At 39.1% G+C, this 11,903-nt stretch overlaps 1 protein-coding gene across 1 annotated transcript; it reads left to right on the top strand.

Moving 5' to 3' along the window:
* Positions 1 to 1,437: 1,437 nt before the first annotated feature.
* Positions 1,438 to 11,643, top strand: LOC128580973 (zinc finger protein 426-like). The gene is made up of 4 exons (XM_053583433.1): positions 1,438 to 1,599; positions 2,823 to 2,949; positions 4,095 to 4,172; positions 11,612 to 11,643. Exons 1-4 carry the CDS (start codon positions 1,438 to 1,440, stop codon positions 11,641 to 11,643), a joined length of 399 nt encoding a protein of 132 aa, XP_053439408.1.
* The last annotated feature ends 260 nt before the right edge of the window (positions 11,644 to 11,903 follow it).

Raw genomic sequence — 11,903 nt, forward strand, 5'->3', positions numbered from 1 at the left:
TTATAGACAAGAAGATTCTTATAGTAGAGAAATGTGGGGCACAATCTGTTTTGGCATTGCCCCTCTGCCAATGCAAGGTGGGAGGCTGATCTGTTTCGTTTGGTGTTTCCTATTGAGGCTGCCCAGCCCTTAGATGTATCCTGAAGTTTTTTCCAAAAACGTATCTGCATTCAAGTCCTGGTTTGCCACTTCTGAAACTGGGTGTTACTGACTAATTACAAATGGCTGAATGTAGATCTTTTCAGTATGAAATAGGAGTAATGATATCTACTGGGAAGAGTAGTTATGATAATTGAGCATGTGTGTACATGCATATATGTTTACCTTTATACACATACACACACAGGGTTCCAAAAAATGTATACACATTTTAAGAAAGGAAAAAACTGTAATGAAATTATAATAATGTATACCAATATTTGTTATCTAGTATATTGTACCTTGTATATCTCTTGTAATTACAGAAGTCAAATGTGATGAGTGGTATTACAATTTTAATATAGTTTTTTCCTTTCTTAAAATATATATACATTTTTTGGCACCCTCTGTATAAACACCTAGTACAACTTATGACACATAGCCATCTCAGTAAATGGTTGTCCATGTTATTGATACTCATGTTACAGAGTATACCATTTATAGTGACCTTCACATATATTGTCTGTGGAGAGCTAATGTATGATTTTTTTTTTTCTTTGAGACAAAGTCTCTGTCACTCAGGCTAGAGTGCTGTGGCATAATAGAGCTCACTGCAACCTAAATTCCTGAGCTCAAGCAATCCTCCTGCTTCAGCCTCCCAAGTAGCTGGGACTACAGGCACAATTTTTCTGTTTTTTTGTAGAGATGGGATCTCACTCTTGCTTGGGCTGGTCTTAAACTCCTGTCCTTAAGCAATTCTCTTGCCTGGGCCTCAAAGTGCTAGGATTGATTGTAGGTATGAGCCACTTCTTCTGGCTGAATGTATGATGTGTCATGACTGATGATTAAGTAATGCTTGTTGATTAATGATTGATACCAACAGGAATTCCAGTAACCCTGTATAAAGAGGAATGAAGATTGCCACTATTCGCTTAGGTTCAAACTCTTTTCTGGAGATGCTGCTCTAGGTTTAGGGAGCTAAACAACATAGAGTGCAGTGGTCTGGGCTGTTCTTTTGGGAGGTGGTGATGTGGGCCAGAATATACTGTTTTGTCAGCCCCCTGGGGTGGTTGCTTTGGGAAGAGGTACTGTGTAGTCTCCTTCATGAGTTTTATCATGATTAAGTCACATTGCTTAGCATGTATGTTTCCTTATCTATAAAATAAGACTGTTAAATTTCTCCTGACCCTCCCCTTTTCCAGCCAGCCAGACTGATCTGGTATTGTTTGGCAGTAGGTTGTATGTATGTGTGTTTTCTTGATTGTGCAGGAGTATATAGGAATTTCAAACTAGGATGGAATGACTTATGGGTATGTAGATGTGGGAATTGTGCTCAGCTATGGGTTCTCATCCTTCCTTACATATCCAGGAGGTCATCTTTCTGGGGATTCAGTCTGCATTCATAAAGCAAAGACAGAGGTAGGAAGGATGGTGGCTGACTGCTTGAAAAATTGTTATCAGGTAAAAAGAAACTGTATCCTTGTGCAAAATGACATACTGCACCTCGACAAGGTAGATTTACTTCCTTCTAGACCAGTGGTTCTTAACCTTCCTAATGCCGTGAACCTTTAATACAGTCCTAAAGGGTCATGACTCACAGATTGAGAACGGCTGTAAATCTAGACAGACTTGTCTCCAAATAAAGCCTTGCTCAAGGGCTGATTCCCCAGTTGAATTTCTCCAGGGAAAGGAGCCTCTACATATAGGTGAGGTGATAAGTTAAAAATTATTCTGGTATTTTAATTTATTAATAATTAAGTTACTAATTAATATTGACTCTAATGGGGATGACTGCATGTTTCTTGTTTTGCTGGGTGCTCAGGTGGTAAGACAGGTGAAAGTTTCCTTTGTTCAAAGAAATGTATTCGTTCATCAGTATTGATGAACAGTGGTCTAGAACAATGGTTCGCAACCTTCCTAGTGCTGCGACCCTTTAATACAGTTCCTCATGTTGTGGTGACCCCCAACCATAAAATTATTTTCATTGCTACTTCATAACTGTAATTTTGGTACTGTTATGAATTATAATGTAAATATCTGATATGCAGGATGTATTTTCATTGTTACAAAGGGGTTGTGACCCACACGTTGAGAACCATTGGTCTAGAATATGCTGAGCAATGTACTCAAATGGATGGAAATAAAATGATATCTTGTCTTGGCACCCGTAGCTCAGTGTTTAGGGCACCAGCCACATACACTAGGGCTGGCGGGTTCGATCCTGGCACAGGCCTGCTAAACAACAATGACAACTACAACAGAAAAAAAATAGCCAGGCGTTGTGGTGGGCTCCTGTAGTCCCAGCTACGTGGGAGGCTGAGGCAAGAGAATCGCTCTTAAGCCCAAGAGTTTGAGGTTGCTGTGAGCTGTGACGCTGCAGCACTCTACTAAGGGCAACATAGTGAGACTCTCAAAAAAAAAAAAAAAAAACAACAACAAAACAAAATAAAAGATGAGATCTTGTCTGATTATGGTAAGATAGTTTCATATTCAAGAAGCCATGTGACTGAAGGACATCAACAGTGGATATGCTTTTGATAAAGGAGTTTAGGACCCTTGAACCTTGGGGTTGATAATTGTAGACCTTGAGGTCCTATAAGGTACTGGGTCTCCCTTCCTCATTCTCCAGTGAACATTGGTAGAAATGTTACATGGCTCAAACCAGCATGTGTGTGATAATTTAGGATTCAGTGACCTTTGATGATGTGGCTGTGGACTTCACCCAAGAGGAGTGGACTTTGCTGGACACAACTCAGAGAAATATGTGTAGCCTTGTGATTCTGGAGAACTATAACAACCTAGCTACAGTAGGTAAAACTGCCATTCCTTGTAGCTTTTTGTAGAACTGATATTTGTTATGTACTCACTGGGAAATAACAAATATAGTCCCTGCCCTAAATCTACTGTGGTTATTCTCAAAATGTGGTCCAAGATCTATAGAAGTACCATGAGTGTTAGAAATGTACATTTTCTTTCTCTACCTTTGACATATTGAATAAGAAACTTGGAGTCAAGGCTGGGCACAGTGGCTCACATCTGTAATCCTAGCATTCTAGAAGGCTGAGGCAGGTGGATCCCTTGAGCTCAGGAGTTCAAGACCAGTCCTGAGCAAGAGACCCTGTGTCTCCTAAAAATAGAAAAACTAGCTGGGAATTGTAGTGGGCACTGATCGTCCTAGCTACTTGGGAGCCTGAGGCAAGAGGATTGCTTATGCCCAAGAGTTTGAGGTTGCTGTGAGCTATGATGCCATGGCTTTCTATCCAGGGTGAGAGTGAGACTGTTTCAAAAGAAAAAAAGAAAGAAAGAAAGAAAGAAAGAAACTTGGAGTCAGAGCTCAGTCATCTGTGTTCCAGCATGTTCTCTAGATGACTCTGATGGGCAGTGTTTTTGAGAACCACTGGAGTATTTGTTTCCCCAGGATAATGAAGATCTCTGTTATATTTCCTTTATTTCCTATTTGAATAAAAGCCTAGTACTTTGTTAAAGTGTACATAAACCTGAAAATGCGTTGTAAGAGGACATAGGTAATCAAACTTGGGTACAGACAGAGGGATTATTTGCATTTTTAGTCCTTTTGAATGAATTCCACTGCTTCATTAGAATTACAGTTCCTGAATTGTAGAAAGTTTATCATTTATTTATTTTTTTATTTTTTATTTTTTGTAGAGACAGAGTCTCACTGTACCGCCCTCCGGTAGAGTGCCGTGGTGTCACACGGCTCACAGCAACCTCTAACTCTTGTGCTTACGCAATTCTCTTGCCTCAGCCTCCCGAGCAGCTGGGACTACAGGCGCCCGCCACAGTGCTCGGCTATTTTTTTATTGCAGTTTGGCCGGGGCCGGGTTTGAACCCGCCACCCTCGGTATATGGGGCCGGCACCCTACTCACTGAGCCACAGGCGCTGCCCATCATTTCTTATATGAGCCTCTTCTATTAATGTTTCTTCATATGCTCAGGATGTCAGATTAAACCCAATCTGATCTCTTGGTTGGTACAAGAAGAGTTGAGGACATTTCAGAGAGGAGTTTTCCAAGGTGAGTGTCCATGATGAGCAACCCTGGTAAATGAGAAGTTTAGTATGTTTAGAAGTATAATGAAACTTTGTATGATGCGTTTTCTTTCAGAAGTTTGAGGCCATCCCAGAAGTTAGGAAATACCCAACTTCCCACACTCTTTTACTTATACAGTAATCCCTCCTTGACTGTGGTTTCCCTTTCCATTGTTTTAGTTACCTGTAGTCAACTGCAATCCAAAAATATTAAAATGGAAAATTCCGGAAATAAACAGTTCATGTTTCAAACTGCACATCATTCTCAGTTGCATGATGAAATTGCATGTCATCCCACTTAAGACAGAAATCATCCTTTTGTCTAGCGTTTCTATACTGTATATGCTACATGCCCGTTAGTCACTTAGTAGCTGTCTTAGTCACCATATCAAAAAAACATAGAGTTTGTAGAGTTTAGTACTGTTTGTGCTTTCAGGCACCCAGTGGGGATCTTGGAATGTATCCTCTGTGGATAATGGACTACTGAATTCAAATTTTTCTTTATGTTTGTTGTTTTGATGTAAGCTTTTTTTCCCCACCAATTTCCTTCTTTCATTCCCTGATAGTCTCTCCTCCTTTTTTCTCTTTTTGTTGAGACAGAGTCTTACCCCGTGCCCTGGGTAGAGTGCTGTGGCATCGTTGCTCATAGCAACCTCAAATTCTTGAGCTCAAGAAACCCTCTTACCTCAGACTCCTGAGTACCTGGGACTGCAGATGCCCACCACAACATCCAGCTAGTTTTTCTATTGTTAGTAGAGATGGGCCCTCGCTCTTGCGCAGGCTGGTCCTGAACTCCTGAGCTCAAGCAATCTACCCACCTGGGTCTCCCAGACTGCTAGGATTGCAGGCATGAGCCACCCTGCTCAGCCCATTCCCTAATATTCTCTTCCTGTTCATCATCAGTTTTAATTTTCATAAAATCCATTTGTAATAAACTATCTAAAATTTTTATCCCAAGTCCTTGTCTTTGACAAATTGTTCACATTGCCAAAATCCTCAAATCTTTTTGTTCTTTTTCTTACCATGTTGAATTTTAAAATAAATAGAAATGAGCCTTACCACTTTTGACTCAAGTCAGTCTTCCATTCCCTTTTCCAAATTCTTACCTTTATTTCTCTTTTTTATTTCAGAATGGGAAGTGCAACTTGAAACCAGTTACTTCAGTACTTCAGCAAGACTTTTTGAGAGGTCAAACATCCATTGGGATACAAACAGTAAGATTAACAAGGGATAGGTCTTATATTCTACCCTCAGAGAAAATAGGGAATCCTGTTATAGAAAATCAGCAAAAATAAGAAATATTTGAGAGCAATAGCATACATGCAAGAGAAACTGACATCTCTGAAGAGATAGCTGATTGTGATAATTTGCGTATGCTCCAAACGAGAGTGAAACATTTCTTCAGGTTTCACAGGAGTATACATTTTCCTTTTTGTTATTTTCTTTTTTCTCTTTTATTTATTCATTTATTCATTTATTTTTTATTGTTAAATCATAGCTTGTACATTAGTGCAATCAAGGGGTACAATGTGCTGATTTCATATACAATCTGAAATATTCTCATCAAACTGTTCAACGTAGCCTTTATGGCATTTTCTTAGTTAGTGTATGTAGACATTTGTATTCTGCCTTTAGTAAGTTTCGCCTGTACCCATTCTAAGATGCACCATAGGTGTGGCCCCACCCATTATCCTTCCTCCCCCTAACCTCCTCCCTCCCTTCCCCTTCTTTGGCCCTTTCCCCATAGTCTTGTGCTATAGTTGGGTTATAACTTTCATGTGAAAGCTATAATTTAGATTCACAGTAGGGCTGGGTACATTGCATACTTTTTCTTTCATTCCTGAGATACTTTGCTAAGAAGGATATGTTCCAGCTCCATCCATGTAAACATGAAAGAGGTAAAGTCTCCATCTTTCTTTAAGGCTGCATAATATTCCATGGTATACATGTACCACAATTTGCTAGTCTATTTGTGGGTCGATGGGCACTTGGGCTTCTTCCATGACTTAGCAATTATGAATTGGGCTGCAATAAACATTCTGGTCCAGATGTCTTTGTTATATTGTGATTTTTGGTCTTCTGGGTATAAACCTAGTAAAGGAATTATAGGATTGAATGGCAGGTCTATTTTTGGGTCTCTTAAGTCTTCTCCAAACATCCCTCCAAAAGGAACGTATTAGTGTGCATTCCCACCAGCAGTGTAGAAGTTTGCCCTTTTCTCCACATCCACGCCAACATCTCTGGTTTTGGGATTTTGTTATGTGGGCTACTCTTACTGGGGTTAGGTGATATCTCAAAGTAGTTTTGATTTGCATTTCTCTGATGATTAAGGATGATGAGCTTTTTTTCATGTGTCTGTAGATCGTGTGTCTGTTTTCTTTCAAGAAGTTTCTCTTCAAGTCCCTTGCCCACCTTGAGATGGGATCACGTGTTCTTTTCTTGCTAATAAGTTTGAGTTCTCTGTGGATTCTGGTTATTAGACCTTTATCGGAGGTATAACCTGCAAATATTTTCTCCCATTCTGAGGGCTGTCTGCTTGCTTTACTTACTGTGTTCTTGGCTGTGCAGAAGCTTTTTAGTTTGATCAGATCCCAGTAGTGTATTTTTGACACTGCCTCAGTTGCCTGGGGAGTCTTCCTCATAAAATATTCACCCAGGCCTATTCCTTCGAGAGTTTTCCCTGCACTTTCTTCAAGTATTTTTATAGTTTCATGTCTTAAGTTTAAATCTTTTATCCAGTGAGAGTCTATCTTAGTTAATGGTGAAAGGTGTGGGTCCAGTTTCAATCTTCTACAGGTAGCCAGCCAGTTCACCCAGCACCACTTGTTAAATAGGGAATCTTTTCCCCACTGAATGTTTTTAATTGGCTTGTCAAAGATCAAATAACGGTAAGTAGCTGGATTCATCTCTTGGTTCTCTATTCTGTTCTAGACATCTACTTCTCTGTTTTTGTGCTAATACCATGCTGTTTTAGTATATGTGCTGTCGAAGCGAGCACTACCATGCTGTTTTGATCACTGTTGATTTATAGTACAGTCTCAGGTCTGGTAGCATGATTCCTCCAGCTTTGTTTTTATTGCTGAGTAATGTTTTGGCTATTCAAGGTTTTTTCTGTTTCCATATAAAACGAAGTATTATATTTGTCAAGATCTTTAAAATATGACAATGGAGCGTTAATAGGAATTGCATTAAAATTATATATTGCTTTGGGAAGTATAGACATTTTAACAATGTTGATTCTTCCCAGCCATGAGCATGGTATGTTTTTCCATTTGTTAACATCTTCAGGTATTTCTTTTCTTAGAGTTTCATAGTTCTCTTTGTAGAGCTCTTTCATGTCCTTTGTTAGGTATACTCCCAAATATTTCATCTTCTTTGGCACTACTGTGAAAGGAATAGAGTCCTTGACTGTTTGTTCGGCTTGGTTATTGTTGGTATATATAAAGGCTACAGATTTATGAATGTTGATTTTGTAGCCTGAGACATTGCTGTATTCCTTGATCACTTCTAAAAGTTTTGTAGTAGAATCCCTTGTGTTTTTCAGATATACGATCATATCATCTGCGAAGAGTGAAAGTTTGATCTCTTCTGACCTATGTAGATACCCTTGATCGCCTTTTCTTCCCTAATTGCAATGGCTAAAACTTCCATTACAATGTTAAAGAGCAATGGAGACAATGGCAACCTTGCCTGGTTCCTGATCTAAGTGGAAATGATTTCAGTTTAACTCCATTCAATACGACATTGGTTGTGGGTTTGCTGTAGATGGCCTCTATTAGTTTAAGAAATGTCCCTTCTATACCAATTTTCTTAAGTGTTCTGATCATGAAGGGATGCTGGATATTATCAAAAGCTTTTTCTGCATCAATTGAGAGAATCATATGGTCCTTATTTTTTAGTTTGTTTATGTGCTGAATTACATTTATAGATTTATGTATATCGAACCAGCCTTGAGACCCTGGGATAAATTCCACTTGGTTGTGGTGTATAATTTTTTTGATGTGTTGTTGGATTCTGTTTGTTAGGATCTTATTGAGTCTTTTAGCATCCATATTCATTAGTGATATTGGTCTATAATTTTCTTTTCTTGTTGGGTCTTTCCCTGGTTTGGGGATTAAGGTGATGTTTGCTTCGTAGAATGTGGTGGGTAATATTCCTTCTTTTTCTATATTTTGGAAGAGGTTTATTAGTGTAGGTACTAATTCTTCTTTAAAGGTTTGGTAGAATTCTGACTTAAAGCCATTTGGTCCTGGGCTTTTCTTTTTAGGGAGATTTTGTATAGTTGATGCTATTTCAGAACTTGATATAGGCCTATTCAACATTTCCACTTCATTCTGGCTGTCTTGGTAGGTGGTGTACTTCCAGGTATTGGTCGATCTTTTTCAGATTTTCATATTTCTGAGAGTAGAGTTTCTTGTAGTATTCGTTAAGGATTTTTTGAATTTCTGAGGGGTCTGTTGTTATTTCATCGTTACGATTTCTGATTGATGAAATTAGAGATTTTACTCTTTTTTTTCCTGGTTAGTTTGGCCAAAGGTTTATCTATTTTATTGATCTTTTCGAAAAACCAACTTTTGGATTTATTGATCTGTAGTGTAGTTCTTTTGTTTTCAATTTCGTTTAGTTCTGCTCTGATTTTAGTTATTTCTTTTCTTCTGCTGGGTTTGGGGTTGGAATGTTCTTCCTTCTCCAGTTGCTTGTGATGTCCCATTAAGTTATTAACTTCCTCTCTTTCCGTTTTCTTGAGGAAGGCTTGCAGTGCTATAAATTTCCCTCTTAGGCCTGCCTTTGCAGTATCCCAGAGGTTCCGGTAATTCGTCTCTTGATTGTTGTTTTGTTCCAAAAATTTGGTGATTTTCTTCTTAGTCTCGTCTATAACCCATCTATCCTTCAACATAAGGTTGTTTAGCTTCCATGTTTTCGTATGGGTATGCAGGTTCCTGTTATTATTGAGTTCAACTTTTATTCCATGATGGTCTGAGAGGATGCAAGGAATAATTTCTATTTTTTTTAGTTTGCTGAGGTTAGATTTGTGTCCTAGGATGTGGTCGATTTTGGATTATGTTCCGTGGGCTGATGAGAAGAATGTGTATTCAGGTTTGTTTGGATGAAATGTTCTGTAGATGTCTGTTAAGTCCAGATTTTGAATGGTTGAGTTTAAATCTAAAATTTCTTTGCTTTGTTTCTTTTTGGAGGATCTATCCAGCACTGCTAAATGGGTGTTAAAATCTCCAACTACTATGGAACTGGAGGAAATTGAGTTGCTCACATTCGTTAGAGTTTCTCTTATAAATTGAGGTGTGTTCTGGTTGGGTGCATAAATATTAATAATAGAGATCTCATATTTAGCATTACCTTTAACAAATATGAAGAGTCCATCCTTATCTTTCCTTATTTTGGTTGGTTTAAAGCCTATTGCATCTGCCAACAGGATTGCAACGCCTGCTTTTTTCTGCTTTCCATTTGCCTGGAATATAGGTGACCATCCCTTCACCTTGAGTCTGTATTTGTCTTTTTATGTAAGATGCGATTCTTGTATGCAGCAGATATCTGGCTTGAGTTTTTGTATACGGTCAGCCAACCCGTGCCTCTTTAGAGGACAGTTTAAACCATTCACATTAATTGAGAATATTGTTAAGCCTTTCGAGAGTCCGGTGGACATTTTTAGTCCTTTTGCCACCGTGGAAGTTGGAATTTGATCAAAATTTTCTGGGTGGGTTTACTTTTGTGGTGGAGGATTACGCTGGTCTTTATGGAGGATAGGTCTGAGAATATCCTGGAGAGCTGGTTTAGTTGTGGCAAATTTCTTCAACATGTGAATGTCATTGAAGTATTTAATTTCTCCGTCATAAATGAAACTGAGTTTAGCTGGGTACAGGATCCTGGGTTGAAAGTTATTTTGTTTTAGGGGATTAAAAGTCGATGAGCATCCTCTTCTAGCTTGAAAGGTTTCAGCAGTGAGATCTGCAGTTATTCTGATATTCTTCCCCTTGTAGGTGATGGTTTTCTTTTGTCTAGCTGCTTTCAGAATTTTCTCCTTCATATTAACTTTAGTGAAATTGATTATGATGTGTCTGGGGGATATCTTATTTGGGTCGAGTTGTGCTGGAGTTCTGAAACTGTCTGCTATCTGAATTTCAGAATCTCTTGGCATATCTGGAAAGTTCTTTTTCATAATCTCATGGAGAAGGGACTCTGTGCCTTGTGAAGCCACTTTGTCACTTTCAGGGATCCCTATAAGACGAATATTGGTTTTCTTCGAATTATCCCATAGCTCTCTGAGAGAGTGATCTGTTTTTGCCCTCCATTTCTCTTCCTCTTTGAGAGTTTGGGAGCGTTCGAAAGCTTTGTCTTCAATGTCAGAAATCTTTCTTCTGCTTGCTCCATTCTGTTACTGAGGGATTCTACTGTGTTTTTCAGATCTTTGAGGTCTGCAACTTCTTGTCTTAATGTGTCAAAATCTTTGGTCATTTGGTCTTTGAATTCATTGAATTCTTGAAATATCTTTTGGGTTACTGCTTAGAATTTTAATTCGATCTTACTTGCTATCCAGATTCTGAATTCGATTTCTGACATCTCAGCTATTTGTTTGTGCATGGGATCTTGTGTTGTGTCTGCTCCATTGATCCTTGGGGAGTTGATCTAGTCTGATTGTTCATATTGCCAGAGTTTTTCTGTTGATTTCGCCTCATGATTGTTTTTCACCGTTGCCTCTGGCTGTCCTCAGAGTTAGGGAGGTGTCTCTCCAAGATTAGATCCTAGGATGATCACTCTATTGTTGCTGGATCTTTGTAGGGAGTGACCCTGTGTAGTTCCTCTGGGGCTGCCAGAGCCACGGAGTTCTGGTTGTGGAAGCAGCTCCAGAGTTTGACACACCCGGATCTAGCAACAGGGCAGGAGGTGGTGCGCACGGTTCTGTGAGTGCCTGGCGCCCAGTGACTTTGGCACAGATAGCCCAAGGCTCCAGCAGTCTCTGGCCAGGAGAAGGGCTCTGTGCAGAGGCAGGGAGGGCTCCGGAGGGCTTACGGCTACCAGAGTTTTGTTTTTTTTCCATGTATGTAACTAGACAATGAGTTTTTAAAACAGTTTTTTGGAATTCTGCAATCCATTTAAGATTAGAGTAGGTGGTACAACCTCTGGAATAAGCATTCAGTATACTATTGGGAAGAAATCAGCGGGTGGCGCCTGTGGCTCAAAGGAGTAGGGTGCCAACCCCATATGCCGGAGGTGGTGGGTTCAAACCCAGCCCTGGCCAAAAACTGCAAAAAGAAAAGAAATAAATTAGCAAGGTTGGAATTGTATATACAGTATGTAATAAATGGCAAAAATTGTAATCTTCATCATAATAATGTTTATATCTTCAGATGGATGGAACTATTAATGTGTTTGAAAAAAATCCTTGAATTGTCATCCCTTCATCAACAGGAAGGAAGTCACAATGCAGGAGAACTCTGTGATTGTAAGCAACATTGAAGTCTTGAGTGAATGCTCATTCCATGAGACACACATGATAACTCACTGTATGGGGAACACTTACAACTATAATCAGTATGGAAAAGACTTTCTCATCTTGCATAAGAAAAGCTTTGCTGGTTAGAAACTTTCTGAGTTTACTCAGCATGTAAAAATCTTCAACCTGATACCAAATATTGTGTACTAAAGAACTAGCACAGAAGAGAAATCCTTTGGATGCAGTAACTGTGGAAAATCCTTTATA

The sequence above is a fragment of the Nycticebus coucang genome, chromosome 3 (genome assembly GCF_027406575.1).
Source record: "Nycticebus coucang isolate mNycCou1 chromosome 3, mNycCou1.pri, whole genome shotgun sequence".
Taxonomy (NCBI): Eukaryota; Metazoa; Chordata; class Mammalia; order Primates; family Lorisidae; genus Nycticebus; species Nycticebus coucang.

Coding starts and splice junctions, on each gene's coding strand:
- LOC128580973 (XM_053583433.1), top strand. CDS start 1,438: ATGACTTATGGGTATGTAGATGTGGGAATTGTGCTCAGCTATGGGTTC. Junction 1,600..2,822: donor GCTTGAAAAATTGTTATCAG/GTAAAAAGAAAC, acceptor GTGATAATTTAG/GATTCAGTGACCTTTGATGA. Junction 4,173..11,611: donor TCAGAGAGGAGTTTTCCAAG/GTGAGTGTCCAT, acceptor CTTCATCAACAG/GAAGGAAGTCACAATGCAGG.